We start from the raw sequence: 17314 nt of genomic DNA, 5'->3' as shown, positions 1-17314 counted from the left end.
TTTGCAAACAGTTTGTGCTGGCCCAATTTCTCAAGGACGGCCCTGACATGTTTTCTGTGATCAGATTCTGAAGAGGAGTACACCAGAATGTCATCGATATACACGACAACACAGACATCGATGAGTTCCCGAAGGACATCATTCATGAAGAAATGGAAGGCAGCAGGCACGTTGCACAACCCGAAAGGCATCACCTGGTATTCGAATAGTCCATATTTTGTACGGAAGGCCGTTTTCCATTCGTCGCCTTCTTTTACTCGTACCAGATGATAAGCCCCCAGGAGATCTAACTTGGTGTATATGCAAGCGTCCTTCACTTGGTCAAGGAGTTCAGGGATCAAAGGCAGAGGGTAACGATTTTTAACAGTTATCTGGTTCAATGCGCGGTAATCGATACATGTTCTAAGGTCGCCTTCTTTTTTTGGCACGAAGAACAAAGCCGAGGATGCCGGAGACTTTGACGGGTGAATGAAACCATTGGCTAGGTATTGGTCTAAATATTGTCTCAAATGCAGATTCTCCGGCTCAGTAAGGGCATAAATCCTGCTACAAGGGGGTTGTGCACCGGGCACCAGATCGATTTGGCAATCGTACGATCTGTGAGGAGGTAACGTGTTGGCCTGTTCCTTTTGGAAGATGTCCTGAAAGTCTTGGTATTCCGGAGGTAGTTGCATGGAGACAGAGGTTACTGATGCTAGACTGATCTTCAGATTTTCTGGGTAGCAGGTTCGTGCACACTCCGGAAAGGTTATTCTCTTCGCTCGCCAATCAATTCGAGGATTATGTGTCTCTAACCAAGGGATTGCGAGAATAACCTGAAACTGTGGAGCCTTGATTACATCAAACACAACTGCCTCCCGATGGCCCTCCGGACCTACAAGTGTCACCTCAGCTGTGGAATGTGTTACCAGTCCCGAGGCAATTTCGGTTCCATCAACTGTGGTGATGACATCTTTGCTGGTTTTAAGACGCAGGGGAAGGTTAATCCTGGAGACCAATTCACGATCCAAGTAGTTTCCTATAGCCCCACTATCGATGTATGCCTTTATTGCATGCAACCGCTTAGGCTGTTCCGGATCTACGAGGACCATTGGCACAGTGAAATGCGAGGTCTGAGAGTTTGTTTTCAAGCTCGGCAAGCGGACCCCTACGCTTGTCGGGCGGGGTCGTTTCCCATATACAGAGGATTCATGGATTTTATCAGCGGCTCCTACCACCTTCCTGGGCGGCCTTGCCGGGCAATCTCGTAGAAAGTGTCCAGAGGATCCACAACAAAGACATAAGTGCATCTGCCGTCTTCTTTCCCGTTCCTTTTGCGTTAAAGGTCCTTTAACTCCTCCGATTTGCATTGGCTCAGAGGCTTCAGCCCCCTTGAGGTTAGCATGGGTCTTGACTAACACCCGGGTCTCAAACTTGGACCGATCATCTTTTCTGTTTTGCAGTCTGTGATCCAATTGGACCACTAAGTCTATATATTCTGAGCATTCTTGGGGCGGATTTACAACTTGGGCCAGGACATCTTTAAGTTCTCCGCGTAGACCTCGATAAAATAACGTGATTCTTTTATCTTCTGAACACCCAGTTTCCACAATTAGTCTATTAAAGGTTGCAATGTAGGAAAGGAGGTTTTGATTGCCCTGTCGCAGAGATAGAAGTTCGTCATCTAGAGCCTGCCCCTGGGAGTGACGAGCAAATAACCTTTCCATGCTTGCTTGAAATCCTTGAAAATCACGAAGAATCGGGTCATCTTGTGATACCAGTGGAACTGACCAATCGGCAGCACTGCCGCTGAGATATGACAATACAAAGGCTACCTTGGTCTGGTCATTAGGGAAGGCCCCAGGTCTGCACAGGAAATGCAAACGACACTGATTCATGAATACGGCGAATCGTTTGGGGTCCCCAGCAAAGCGTTCGGGTGGGGCCAGCGGCATGTTTCCAGGTAGATTTATCTGCACTGGGTTACTGGAAAGCACAGGGGCGGGGTTCCCTCCGGAACCGGGTAAAGGGGTTTGTCCAGCTTGACCTTGCAAAAGCTGTCTAGCCAGGTCATCAGCTCTTTCTTTTGTTACAATCACTTCCCTCCTGAGAGCATTAGTTTCTTGACGAGTGGTGTGTACTTCGGCCCGTAATTCCCCCAGTAGTTGGGCCAACTGGTCAGTCTCGGAAGTTTCCATAGCGCCTGGGTGGGAATTTGTAGGAAGGCTTCGCGTTCTGTAACGCTCACCTGGCTCCCACGGAGGCGCTGGTCTGGTCTGGGTTGCTGTGGCCTCTTCAAGCGTGATGCGCAGAATTCGGACCTCCGATTGAACTTGACCCCCAAATCTTGCTTGTCGGGCCCGGAGGATTATCCTTCTGCAGATGAGAAAGGGGATTAACTGTCTGCCGAATAGTGTGCTTGCTCCCCCCTTCCCCTCTTCGTTCTTCTCTGATTCCTCCAATACCCCCGGTTTAAGCTCACCTTATGGTTTGGAAGGATGAACTCTCCATCCTGCTTATGGTGCAGGGGCACGCGTTCGTCCAGTTACTTCACTGGTTTTCAGAATGGCGCTGGCACATCCACTTGACTTTTCTGAGTAATACACCGTAAGTATGAAGATGCAAACAAGTGTGAGCCTCCTTTTATGTTGTCTTTCCTGACCTTTATTTCAGGTGCAGAACAAAGGCGATGCGTTGAGGGGTTAAATTGCCGGTGATAAAATCAGGTGAGGTAGCGATGAGGGCGACCCCTCTAAAATGTCTTTATAATTCCCCAGTAATGTCTTTTGTCCTTTCCCCATAGGGGCCGGGGTGCGGTACCTGCCAAAGATGCGGCGCCGACCCGAGATGTGGAATGATTCACCAAGAAAAGCCGGTAAGTAATATGGCTGATAATGTCCTTTCCCCTTAGGGGCCGGGGTGCGGTACCTGCCAAAAATGCGGCGCCGACCCGAGATGTGGAATGGTTCACCAAGAAAAGCCGGTAAGTAATATGGCTGAAAATTCGGCTTTCCTCTTGTGTTCCCTTGCTCACCTTTTGTCTCTTCTTCTCTCCCCTAGGTGCAGAGATGTGGCGACCGTTGCTGAGAGCCGCGATGGAGCCGGGCGGTGTCTTGGGAACAGGTGAGTGAAGCACGGCGCTGCAGCGAGCAACGCTGTGCTTTTAAATGGAAGTCTTCCTTCAGGAATGCTGGCGTGAAGATTCTGGATGCAGGTAAGAAGGTTGAATAAGTTCTTGGTTTTCACCTTTCTCTTCTCTTATTCCCTTACAGGTGTTCCAGGTTCGAGGCGGGCGTGGCTGGAGTCCAGGTGCAGGAGCAGACACGGTGAGCGTTCAGCTACTGGGATGCAGAACAACGCGAAGCACGTGTGGCTGTCCGGGCGTGGCTTAAATAGCTTTGGAAGAAGTTCCAGGTGAGTATTCTTCCACAGCCCCACCCAAGTAACAAAATAGTTCCATCAGAAAAATAGTTCCTCCTAAGCCTCATTTGGCTTGGTTCTTCATGCAGCATGGTCTGCATCAGGTGAGTGTGCAGCATGGTCTGCTTCAGGTAAGTGCACCAAACACTTCCCCTTATGAGCCTGGCGCTTATGGCGCCAGGACTGATGTCCAACATGAGCCTGGCGCCAACGGCGCCAGGACAGAGTCCAAAGAGCCCCTATAAAGGGCTGCTGGGCTTTTACCCGGGGGCGTGATGCCTGCTCCCGGGGGTGCTGGGCCTGGCCTGGTGCTCCGGGGGTAGGCATCATGACACACATTTTCTTTCGTGCTAAGCGAAGCTGAATTCATAACAGACCAAAACAGACCACATTTTATTGCTCAGAAAACTAGAATGTGTGCTATTGATAATAATAACAAGCATATCTTTTTACATGGCTCTCAGCAAATGTTGATTCATGATAGCTCAGAACAAACTATATTGCTAAACAGAGTTTACTTTAATGCAAGAATAGAGTAGCTCATGCTAACTGCAGATTGACAATACACCAATGACACACAAATCCTAAGATCTCCAAAACCCTGGATTCCCCACATCCTGACCTCGCCTCCTGCCTCTCAGAAATCAACCATTGAATGACGGCTAACCACCTCCTCCTCAATCGTGGTAAAACCAAACCCCTGATATGCGGTAAATCAGCACTCTTCCCCCAACCCACCCTTTGGCCATCCTTCCTAGGCCCTCTGCCTATAGCATCCAACTCAGTAAAGAACATGGGATGCACCTTGGACTTGGATCTAATACTCTCTCGCCACATCAACGCCATATCTAGATGATGTCACTTTCCCCTCCACATCCTCAGACAAATCTTCCCCTACCTCTCCTACCCTCTCCGAGTCACAGCAATTTTGGTAATCATCCTCTCTTGCCTAGATTATGCCAATTCCATCCATCTGGGTGCCCCTGCCCATCAGCTCAGAAAGTACAAACGGATCCAAAGCTCTGTAACTAGGCTCCTCCTTGCCCTCTCGCACAGAGAACACATTACTCCTGCCCTCAGGATGCTCCACTGGCTTCCTAACAGCCGACAGGCCACTTTCAAAGCCATGTGCATTACCCAACGTTCCCTCCACAATATAGGCCCTGAATTACTCGAACACAAACGTACACGCTACCAACCAACAGAAACCTTACATCTGGCTCTGCGCTCCTCCTTGTGATCTCCCTTTGAATTCCACTAGAAAAGGAGGATCCTCTTTCCCATCCAAGCTCCCATACTCTGGAACTCCCTTCCACTCAACATCTGCTGCGTAGAGGACCACCTCTCCTTCAGGAAGGCCCTCAAAACCTGGCTCTTCCCTCCTGCAACCTGACAAACCTATCCCACTTCATGCTTACCCCCATGGCACCCAGGCCGTGACACTATTTGCCACCCCAGTATATCTCCAGAGCAAGGTTAAGTATAATTCAGAGCAGACCGGGTGAACAGACTCCATGACCACATTGAAGGCAAAGAACCAACTGGGGCTCAAGGGTACATATTACACACCACTTTGTTGGATTCTAGCCACAGGCACGGCCGCCCACCCACACGTATTCACCTCCATGCACCAATCTAAAACACAACTCTGTCATCAGAATGCAGCTAAGTTTTATGACAACAATTCGGTCTAGCTGGACACATGCCAAGTGTCCTGTACTCGGTCACTCTCCTGTGACCACCTCAGAGCTCCCATCCACATGCATGATCGACATGGTAGCTAACTGGGGCTCGGCCATCCCACCCAACTTCCTTCTGGCCAAATGCACACACGCATTATCCACTTTCTGACAACTTTCCCACACCTTGGACTTTGGTCCTTGAGGGCGTTCACCCACAAGTGCCTTGAGGCCATACCAATGGGATAAAGACGCTTTACAAATGACATACTACTACTACTACATCATGTGTCATCAGCCATGGGAGCTGGGGGTAACCAGAGTCACATGCAAGAGCATAGGACACATATGCCAGTCACAGTGCATTGAGGATGCGCATCATGTTACATGTCTTGTTGAAGGACGCTCTCTTGATGCAGTTATGCTGCATTTGTGCAACATGGTTTTCATTCCCAGTAATTCAATGATGTGTTAAATACTATGCCAGTACAGTACACACACACAACTCAGAAGCAAGTTGCGCCAGACATGGCCTGTGATAGGATATCAAATGTGCCCCTTTGCCTCTGTTGCGCCTCTGGTGTGCTGTGCAGTCAAATAGTGTCCTGCTGAGTTATTTCTTGTGCATGCATTGTTCATTCCTGCCGCAATGGATTTCTATGGTTGTCAGTGTACTTGCCATCCGTGTCTGTCAATGCTGCATTGCCATTGTGCAGTGTTGAACTGTGTTGGATTGGTTGTGTAAGTATGTGTGCTATATGCATTGTGGTTCCTGTAGTCATCTCCTCATGCAGGAGGTACTTGTTGGGGCATTATGCATTGCTGTCATGCTTCTGCATGGTCCTGTTGGGCCTAGTCCTGTGGGTTGGTGGTTGTCATCTGCAGCTTGAGAAGGCATGTCCTTCATGAATGGGGTCTTGAAAGGGCATGCATTGATCGGTAGTAGTGATGTTTCCCCCTTCACATGGCATTCAACAGGTGATGCAAGATTGTATTGTGTGATAGCACATTTAATCACCCAGCATCCATGTTCATTGCACTCTTTGGCTATCAATATACGCAGACAGGGTGCTGTTATGAAGGACCCCAGCATTGTGAGTGGATCCATGGAAGCACACGCAGCAGTGTGTTTTTTCCCGGTCTGCGTTGCATTTCACCAGCACATTAATGGAGTGGAACTGTTTCCTGTTGCATTATGCCTTCTCGGATGCCTGGTGGGGGGCAAACTACTCCACATGGGCGCAGCCAAACACGGCATTCACGTTTGACATGTGGGATTCTGCGTAGCCACGTTCCTTTGTAGCACTTATCTGTGCCAAGGTGGTGGGAAGGGAGATGTGCCAGCATGCCTCCAGAACCTGCCTGAGCACAAGTGAATAAGTAGCATGCCCACAGTGTGCTGCAAGGCTCCATTGGCAAGAAAATGTGCCACAGATATGCGTGTCCCGTTAGTGACGGCTGATGGCAGCATGTTGTTTGAAAGTAACTGAGCTGTGTTGTTGGCGGAATTGCTGCAGATTTTTTGCAGTATTTTGGCGGTATTTCTACTTCTGATACTGTGGAAATACCATTTGATATATTGTCAGCATCGACGCTAATTCGCCTGATGTTTGCAGTAATTCCGCCAGCGGGAATTATGCCAGCTGTAATTCCACTCCACTGTAATTAGCTCGAACCTCTAATTCATCGGTGTGGTAAAAGTGGTGGTAATTCTGTAACCACCACTTATACTGTATACCGCCGTGCTCGTAATGAGTCGAATCCCTGGGCAGAATCGGAAAGGTAACGATATCCTTCCATGGGTGACAAGGGTGTTATTTCCCTCACAAGATAGGGAGGGGTGAGAGAACCCTGAGAGTGTAAAGGACCCTTAAAGGTGAGAAGGGCACTATAATCCCTAGATCAGGAAGTGGGCCAAATTATATCATCCTGGTGTGGATTACGAATAGCTAGCTGGTCGCTAAAGCGCTGTGAAGAGGACTTGTGCAAATGAAGCAGCTGTATGCTACAAATGTAACATGAAAATAAACTGCGGGGAACTAAATCCCTGTGACTGTGAATCTGCACCTAGAAGTGGCTAGGCACTATGTCTCTGAGACTGCGTTTGAGCCAAGAGGCAGCTGGATATTACAGCCCTGAGACTGTATTGTGTTCAGAGGAGCTGGAGAAGACACATATTACCCGGAAGAGGAGACTTTTTTAGTTATCCTATCTTGGCACTGTTATTTTTGGCCAGTGCTAAGGAGGCAATCCCTGCTCTGTTGTAGATAAACCCAAAGTTACAATAGGTGTTTATCTTAACCACTTTATATTTGCAAATAATGAAGTTTGAACTGTTACTTCTTGAGTCCTGTGTTTTCTCGATACACCACAAGTGTGAGCCGCGCTTTGGCTGTCATCCCCTGGTCATTGTATGTACCTTCAACACCATTAGTCGACTTCATTCTCTTAGCATCTGACATTGCAACTTCCAAGCCTTGCAATTATCCTATATTCCAGGGCCAGTGCTAGGGCTACATATCTACTTTCTTGCTTTCACCTTTCTTCCCCAGATTTGCACCCAGCATGCAGACCTGTATAGATTTCAATACAACTTTGCCACTCTATTGACTAATGTCTGTGACTGTGCTAAAATGTGTATTATGAAACAATCGCACACCGCAGGTGTGTAATCAGCCTCATCGCGTTATTTAACTCCGTACCACGGCACTGGAGCCATATTTCTGCGACTGGGTTTCTGCTGTTATCACGTCACCAGCTTAGTGGCTGCCTAGAGCAGGCAGGTTGATGACCAGATACATTTTTTCCCACAAATCCTACAACATCCACAAGTCTTGTTTTCTAAAACCCTCCTCTAGCTCATCAATGCACCACTTTCATCATCAAATTGATACATGAAGCTTCATTCTATTTAATGTTCATTTGTCTGCAGCTGATACTGAAGTGTATACCAGACTACAAGCTACAGATAAATACCTATTTTACTCGTGAAGCGTATACCCAATAAACTTGTGGGCAGTAATACTCTAAAAACACATGTGCACTCTGGTGGGGAGTGCGGGGGTCAGCCAATCAGGAGGCTAGGAACGCAGGCTTGAACTGTCAGTGAAAACCTGCGTTCCAGCCGTCTGATGACCGGTTCCCCCGCCGTCATCTTCCCCCATCCTCCCTCCTTTTTTTTCTGTGTTTTTTCTCACCCTACCAACCCCACTTACCTTATTTCTGTGGCGGCAAGTGCCGCCGCCGCAGCCGTTCCTTCTCCCCAGCTACTGCTGGCCGCCATGGAGGTTACCGCTTTGGCAACCTGGGGTGCCAATAGCCTTGATCCCCCGTTCCAAGGGCTGGAACGGGGGTAACGGCCCAGAGCCCACATTATCTGCCCTTGCTTCGCTCCGGCCGATAACTTGGGCTGCTGGGCCGTTACCCCCTATTCCAGCCCTTGGAAAGGGGGATTAACGCCATATGGGCCAGGATGACAATTACACATGTGGATCAGGGCCATCTTAAGCACTTTTGGGGCCAGGGGCATGGACACCCTTGGGGCCCCCTCCACCAAACCAAAGGGATTGAGGGGTCCGAATATCTGGTTGCATGCCCCTCTTGTCGCGATCACCACCCATACATATGATATATGATATGATATGATAGGTTATTTATAACACGCTTAATACCCAAAGGTTTCTAAGCGCGGACCCGGGGATCGAACCTGTGTTGCTCCGTGTCGACATAGCTTGATATGCTGGCTCGCATCGATCAAATTAAGCATGGCTCCTCCCTTTCAGTGCTGTTACCCTTCTCATTCTTGCTGTAATAAGAATAACAAGTAGCAGCCAAACTTTTGAACATTGCCTTAAAAAAGCAACTCTGGGAAATCCCAATTGTCAAAGGGTTACTGATCAGTCTGAGGACGACAGTGTACAAACTGGTATTTGACCTTGACCTTCTCAAGAATGAAATTGAGAGCGGTATCCCAAGTAGCCTCATAAGAACTATTCGCAAACAAACACTAAAATCTATTTTGTAAAAATCTTTTACGAATTAAATACAAATAGAAAAAAAATAAAAATAAAGAATAACAAGTAGCATTTCAAGGACAACATTAGCAGTCCACAGCGAGAAGACTTGTTTTCTAGTATAGGCAAATACCACCTTTGTTCAATAGCAGCCATGAGGAAGGTACACCGGCCATTGTATAAATGCCAGACAGAGATCGTATGAAGAAGGTGCATATAATACAGAAGAGACAGAGGACCCAGATTTTCTGCCTCAAAGCATGCAAAAGTGCTCAAGCATGCATACAGGAGACCAATTTGAAGCACAGAGAAAGCTACATATACCATAGAATAGAGAGTGGTGAGGATTGGAAGCTCCTTGAAGGTGTCCATATCCAGAAAGGCTGAGATTAGGAAAGGGACATGGTTTTCAAGTAGTGTTTCCATTACAGAGCAAAGCAAGGCAAGTGGTCGTGGTGTGCAACATATAAATGCTCACTATTATTGTAGACTAAGCAAGACTATAGCCAGTGAAACCACGAGTGAGCCTTTTTTGAAGATCATACCCTGAGAAGGAAATCACTCTGAGGTGACACTTTTGAGAGGTTTAGGGACTAGTAATTTTGACAGGTTAGGCAATATGAGATTAAATAAGATTGGGATCACCCATTGGTTAAGACGAGATGCTGGGATTTGCACCCATTCTGCAATTTCTGCACTTCACAACTTTATTTTCCAGTTATTGTCCAATTCTTATCATGAAAAAAACAAATCCAATTTTATAGAACTTATTTGGAATGTACACAGATCACATAACTCAAAATGACAATTTTTTAAAACAAAAGTTATAGAAGCATATTAGGCAAAATGGGGATGCTTCTAGCTTCGCTGTCTACATCATCAAAGGAAGTATACAAGTACAAGCAAACTAACTTATGTGATACCCAAAACAAAGGCTTGTGAAATTGTTATTTATAAACATGCAGATAAACCTATGAATTGGATAAAAAAGCAAACTGTTTTCTGTCAAATGAGCAGACCTTAAAATATGTTTGCCGTGGTCTGCTATATCTGGTCCACTTCCTTCTGTCTAGAACCCCTACCAATCAAATGGCATATATAAAACATATATAAAAAGAAAGATCAGGTAATGGGTTAAACAATGCCGCCAGCATGTGAGAAGGTAAACATTTTAACAGACCACAGGGCAATATGGTCAGTGATATAATATGATTTGTCGATGGATCACTATCGTCTGCTGGCAAAGCCAGAATACGAGAAGGAACGCCTTGGTTGCACAGTCCGGAATTTGATTAGCTAATCGCAACACCAGACTAACACTTTATGCCCATCATTAGGGGTGGCTGCCTCGCTTTTACAACCACCCATCTGAAGAAACCAATTTCTAGACCTTCACCATATTGATGCTATGTTTGTTTTTATAGCGGCCGCTATTTGGTGCAGGTACATTGCTGATAATAGCACCTGATGTGCTACAAAACAAAGTACATATTCATGCAGGTTATCAACTTCGGACATATGAAAGGCTGAATTTGCCTTAATGGAACTTGGTTTTGTAATCTTGCATATGAACATAGATCTCTGCAATGAGTGCTTAACACACTGAGCTATATTCTGAACCATCCCAGCAATCGAATGTATCAATATGCATTTCAACTTTGGCTATTGCACATGATCACTATGATCCCCACAGAAAGGTCAGAATGCTACAGAAGTTGTGCCATAGTGAATGCACAAACTATGTATACCACAGTGAACACAGAAAGCATTTGAGAATAAATGAATCATAGCAGAATGTTACTGTCAACAACAGACAGGCAATAGGTTTGGCCTCAGCAGCATGCCATAAAATATCATGATGTGTGCTATTTATGTTTGGTGAACAATGGAAACTGACTTCTTTAGATCAGGCAGCCTTGAGGGGGCCTCACATAAAGACATCACTGATATGGATATTATGACCACCAAACATGTTGACAGGTTGACGGGTTCTTTGGAGTTAATTTAGGATGCCACATTTAGGATTTTCATTGTAACATGTTGTACTTAAGTTTTTGACAGTTATTTCATGAGGTGTCTTTTCATTTCAGCTTTAGAGAAATATGCTGTTGTAAAAAAGAGCAGTTACAGAAAGATGAAACTTCCAGGAAAATTTTGAAACAAGAATATGAAAAACTGGGACCTTTTAGGTAACGCTCATTATTTTATAACATTTTTATTCATGAAGTTACTTTCATATTTTGTTTATTGTGAAATATATGGTACGCTCCAATGTGTTTTTATTTGTTTCTATTATTTATTAAGCACTACAATGCGTTTGCACAGCTTCATGATGCTGGAAACCTATTGTGACAGTAATCAATAAATAACAGACAAAGGACTAAAACAACAAATACAGCACAATAACATAATGGTATATATAACAAAATACAAATCAAAATAGCAAACACTAAGCAACAAGCAAAATCAGAAACAGGCAGTAAACGGCAAGGACATTAAATACAGTGTAATACAAGAAAATATTTACATTTCTTTAAAAAAAGAAAAATCGATCCGTTATACCCTTTACAAATTGTGGTAAGGCATTCCATTCCACAATCAATCTTATGCTGGCTACTTGCAAAGATGTGTCTCTGGCCTGAATGTTATTAAATGGGGCAATGAGAGGTGTACAGTCAGCCAGAGCATGTAATGTTCAATAAAGTGCTGAGAAAAACACCAGGTTTGTCAAATAATATTCAAGATAAGATTGATAACTATAGCCTCAACTTGATACTTACCTAATAACCACTCAAGACTCTTTTTGGAATCGTAAATATCGTCACATTTCCTTAGATCAAAAATTGAGAGTAGCTCTGTATTTAGAGACTGCGGTTTGGTTAGTGATTTTTATGACAACTTAAAATAGATGGCACAGCAGTAATATTTTGGGAAAAGAGCAACTACCTAAACCAATATTTCGAGGGGATTGGGTCCTCCGACATATTCCATATCTATGACATGTAATCACCACAGCTGTGCTGCTTTGGAAACTTTTTTCGGCGTCTGCGTCCTGCGTCGATGATGTCGATGCGCCGTCGTCGAGGACCTCCTCCGACGTCATCCGATGTGATAAGTAGGACGCACGACGCCCGTAGCCTCAGTTCCGTTTTTTCCGCGAACGTGTTGCTTCGTGAATCTCGGTTAACGCCTCGACTCTTTGGAGTTCTGTTCTTCTCGGTTCTTCGAACCTGTTCGTTTTTGTGAAAATCCTTCGTGTGAAGATGTCTTCTACTTCGTCTTCGACCCCGCGTCCGGGCTTCAAGAAGTGCGGGGTGTGTGGGTCCAAGATGTCGGTGACGGACTCGCACGACGCCTGCCTCTGGTGCCTCGGGGAGGCCCACGACACGGATGACTGTATCGACTACCAGTCGCTCACGTCCAAAGCCTTACGCGAACGTAAGAAGAAGTTGTCGGTAGGTCGGGTGTCCAAGCCCCGGAAGTCGAAGTCTGCGGGGCTTTCGACGGATGATTCTAGAGGTGACTCTCCGCGTCATCGTCGGAAGTCTCGTGGGTCTCCTTCTAGGATTCGGTCTCGCCACTCCTCAGCATCTTCGAGGCATTCTCGGAAGCGCCGACACCGGTCGTCTTCCAGGTCCTCTTCGGAGGACTCTGCCCGGCACGTCGCTTACCCCACCAGCCGTGCGATGCCGGAGGAATGAGCTTCCTTCGGGAAGAAAATGCTGGCGATTCTCGAGTCGCAGGGTACTAAGCCGTCCGCGCCCCCGATTGGGGTCGGTCGTGAGAGGTCGAGAGACACCGCTTGCAAGAGGTGTCGGCACTAGTCATGGGAGAGGTCCCGTTCGGATAAGGAGACTCGTTCTCGACGTACCCGTTCCAGGTCCCGGTCCTCGACGCGTTCGAGACCGTGTGCACCTGTGAGGTCTTCGAGGAAGATATCGACGTCGGAGGCGTCAAGGGCGTCGACAGGCTTTCTTGAGGCTCCGGCTTCGAAGCCGTCGACGCTCAGGTCGTCGAAGGACACGCCCGGGGCTCCGGCTTAGAGGGCTGGCGGCGCTGCATCTGACGTCGACGCCGATTTCCTCTGCGTCGACGCCGATCCTCTCGGCGCCAATGCCTGTTCTCTCGACGCCGGCGCCGATTCGCTCGACGCCATCGACGCCTTTCGTGTCGGAGGTACCCCGTGGCACGGGGGAACCCCCTAGGAAGGCTCTGCTTAAGAGCAAGCACTCTCGGGTGCCTTCTTTTCGCCACCTGGAATATATTTCAGAGGCGGATGAGGATTCTAATGGCCTGGTTCCTAGTCAGGTTCCAGATGAAATTGTCTCCGGCCATAGTCAGTTTGACGATTTGAGGCAGTCACTGCATGATGCCAGTGGACTGGACACCTCTCCGGAGGTGGAGTTTTGTAGGCCTGAGCCTGGCTCTCATGCCGATTCCTCGTACCGGCGCCTTATGGCTAGGGTTTCTGAGTACTTGGGATGGTCTGCTCCCCCAGGGGAGTTTGTGCAGAATGATCTAAAGGACATCCTTGATGTTGGTCCCCCAACTGACCCGGTACTGCCGTTCCATATGGCTTTACAGAGAAGGGTGGCGGTGGCTTGGACTGCTCCGGAGAGTCTCCCGGCGGTGGGCAGATCCTTGTCGCGAAAATACAGTCCAGCCAGTAGCGACCCCTGCTACTTGACCAGGCACCCCACTCCGGAGAGTTTGGTGGTGCAGGCGGCCCCGGCAAAGCAGGCGTCGTACCCTACCATCCCTCCTGATAGGGACGACAAGCGTTTTGATGGCTGGGCGAAGAAAGTGTTTTCTTCTGGTGGTATGGCGCTTCAGGCGGCCAACTCCATTTGTGCCTTTTCTCGTTTCACACACACTCTGTGGAACTGTGTTGCTGAACGGGATGGTTTCCTTGCTATGGTCCAGGATGGTAAGGATGCCATGTGTGAGTCCGTTCAGTCGGGTTTGGACTTAGCTGAATGCGTCAGTAGGTCCATGGCGGCGAGCACCGTGATACGCAGGTTTGCGTGGTTGCGGAAGTCAGGGTTTGCTCCTGATGTGCAGTCCCGGCTCCTCAACATGCCCTTTGACGGTGAACACCTTTTTGGCAGCAAGGCTGACGAGAGCCTTGAGAGGTTGCAGACCTCAAAAGCTGCAGCGAAGTCATTGGGCGCTGCAGTTCGCCAACCTCCGCCTTTTCGTCCTAGGGGAAAGCAGTGGAGGGGTGGTTCCTTTCGCTATTACTCGTCCTTCAGTAAAGCGAGAGGAGCTGGCAGTCAAAGAGGCCAACGCAGGGGTACCAGAGGTGGACGACAGGGTACCCGTGGTGCCAAGGCCGCTCGGGCAGTTGCCTCTTTGCCCTCAGGTAACGCCGCAGCCGCTCCCACTCAGTCATGAGGCCATGTCCCATGGTTCGCCGGTTGGGGGAAGGCTGGCGCAACATCTTGTAGAGTGGCAAGCTATTACTTCAGATGTGTGGGTTCTGGAGATCATAACCCACGGCTACTGTCTTCCCTTTCGGCACAGGCCTCTCGACAATCCACCGCGGAACCTCTCTTTGCAGAGTCCGGATCCGCTCCTTGCGCAGGAAATTCAAGCCCTGCTGCAGAAAGGCGCCATAGAACTGGTGCCTGTAGCGGAGAGGAACAAGGGATGGTATTCCCCTTATTTTTTGATTTCGAAGAAAGACGGGGGATTGAGACCCATCATGGACTTGCGCGGTTTGAACAAACTCCTCAGGAAGGACCAGTTCAAGATGGTTACTCTCTCTCAAGTCCTCCAGGCCCTTCAGCTTCAGGACTGGTTGGTGTCACTCGACCTCAAGGATGCTTACTTCCATGTGCCGATCCATCCCAAGCACAAGAAGTACCTGAGGTTCGCGGTTGGCGACTCGCACTTTCAGTTTCGGGTCCTGCCGTTCGGATTGACCTCCGCCCCGAGGGTTTTCACCAAGCTCATGGTGGTGGTGGCAGCGCATCTCAGGCAAGGGGGGATTCACGTCTACCCCTACCTGGACGATTGGTTGATCAGGGGGAGCTCTCCCGAGCAAGTCCTGGATCATCTGTCCGTCACCTGCCACTCCCTTCACAGGCTGGGCTTCTCCCTCAATTTAAAGAAGTCCCATTTGACGCCAACACAGCGGCTCCAGTACATCGGAGCAGTGCTCGACACTTCCCTGGGGCAGTGTTTTCCTCCCCAGGTGAGGGCTCTTCACATTCAGCAGATGGTGCACAAGTTTCAGCATGCCCAGACGCTCCCAGCGTTCGAGTTCTTGAGGTTGTTCGGCCTCATGGCATCCTGCATTCTTCTGGTGCCAGATGCTCGCCTGCGGATGAGATCTTTGCAGTGGGCACTCAAGACGCAATGGTCGCAGTCCTACGGCAGGATGTCGGACCCGGTTCAGGTGCTGCCCTCGGTCGCCCGGGACCTTCTGTGGTGGGCCGTCAAAGGCAACTTGATGAAGGGGGCTCCATTTCGGCTTCCCTGGCCGGAGGTGACGATCGTGATGGATGCATCCCTCACGGGATGGGGAGCTCATGCTAACGGGCTGACAGTCAGCGGTCGTTGGTCTCCGTCGGAGTCCAGACTCCATATCAATCTGTTGGAGCTGAGGGCCGTCAGGCTAGCCCTGAAGGCTTTTCTGCCGACTGTGCGAGGAAAGAGTGTCCTGATCCTGACGGACAACACAGTGGCCATGCACTACCTCAACAAAAAGGGGGGGGCAGGGTCACTTCCTCTGTGCACGGAGGCGATGCAGCTCGAGTTCTGGGCCATCCAGCAGGAAGTTTCGATCTCGGCAGTTCATCTGGCCGGAGACGAAAACGTGACGGCGGACGCTCTGAGCAGGCAGAGCGTGATCTCTCACGAGTGGGAGTTGGCTCAGGAGATTCTCCTGGAGATCTTCGCCCTTTGGGGGACCCCTCAAGTGGATCTCTTCGCCTCCAGTGTCAACCGGAAGTGCGAAAGGTTTTGCTCGCGGGAATTTCCTCCAAAAGGAGCCTTAGGAGACGCGTTCGTGGTGGAGTGGTCATTCCCGCTGCTGTACTCGTTTCCTCCAGTCCCCGTCATCCCGCAAGTGCTGCGGAGGTTACGGAAGTTCGGTTCCCGGATGATCCTCATTGCTCCGGCGTGGGCTCGGAGGACGTGGTACCCGGACCTTCTCGACTTGTCCATCTGCCCTCCACATCGTCTTCCCTACCGAGACGATCTGCTCTCACGGGAGGGGGGTCAGGTTCTCCATCCAGAGGTCAGATCCCTCAACCTTCACGCTTGGCTTCTGAAAGGTTGAGGTATAAGGATTGGGACCTCCCTGAAGACGTGATGGAGGTGTTGCTTTCAGCCTGAAGGCCAGCAACAAAGTCTCTGTACCGTTGCTGTTGGCGTAAGTTCTGCGACTGGTGCAGAGTTCAGAATGTGGATCCTTTTGCATGTGACATCCCCATGGTTCTGTCCTTTTTACTTTCTTTGGCCCACAGGGGCTTGCAAGTGGGTACCATTAAAGGTTACCTGGCGGCGCTGTCCATCTTTAAGCGCTCGTCTGAAGAGTGTTCTTACTTTAAAATCCCTTTAATTTCACAGTTTCTGAAAGGGCTCACTAATGGGTTCCCTCCGTCACCTTTCCTGGTGCCCGGTTGGGATTTAAACCTTGTTCTTAAGTTTCTTATGGGTGCTGCGTTTGAGCCTTTACATTCTTGCCCTTTGAGGCTGTTAACTCTGAAAACTGTGTTTTTAGTTGCGGTTCCTTCCGCTCGCAGAGTGAGTGAGTTACAGGCACTTTCAGTTAAGCCACCCTTCACTGTATTTCACAAGGACAGGGTTGTCCTTAGAGTGCGTCCTTCTTTTCCTCCGAAGGTAGTGACGGAATTTCATTTGGCCCAGAAGGTTGTTCTTCCGGCATTCTATCCTCCTCCGCATCCTGGTAAGGAAGAGGAGAGGCTCCATAGGCTTGATCCTAGGAGAGCTTTAAGCTTTTATGTTTCACGCATGTCCCGGGTCAGAGTGGACGATCAACTCTTTATTGGTTACGCTGGAAAGCGTTTGGGGCAAGCTGTGACGAAACAGACTTTGTCTCGCTGGATTATTTTGGCCATCTCGGAGTGTTACCGCTTGGCGGGTAAGGACCCACCGGCTGGCTTGCGGGCCCATTCTACCAGGGGTATGGCTGCATCTACTGCCCTGCAGAGGGGTGTTCCTATTCGCAACATCTGTGATGCAGCCACCTGGGCT

General features: G+C 48.8%; 1 protein-coding gene across 3 annotated transcripts in view; it reads left to right on the top strand.

Moving 5' to 3' along the window:
- LOC138503670 (solute carrier family 13 member 1-like) overlaps window positions 1–17314 on the top strand; it is a 989022-nt gene that overhangs the window by 720907 nt on the left and 250801 nt on the right. For all 3 annotated transcript variants that reach the window (XM_069623570.1, XM_069623569.1, XM_069623568.1), the window contains one exon: window positions 11182–11280. In XM_069623570.1, coding sequence (XP_069479671.1) covers window positions 11182–11280 — 99 coding nt within the window. The remainder of the gene's footprint in view (window positions 1–11181; window positions 11281–17314) is intronic.

This window comes from Ambystoma mexicanum, chromosome 11, assembly GCF_040938575.1.
Source record: "Ambystoma mexicanum isolate Mex_15411 chromosome 11, UKY_AmexF1_1, whole genome shotgun sequence".
Classification (NCBI taxonomy): Eukaryota; Metazoa; Chordata; class Amphibia; order Caudata; family Ambystomatidae; genus Ambystoma; species Ambystoma mexicanum.
Note: the sequence above shows the minus strand (reverse complement) of the source record. Positions and strands in the feature narration are given on the sequence as shown.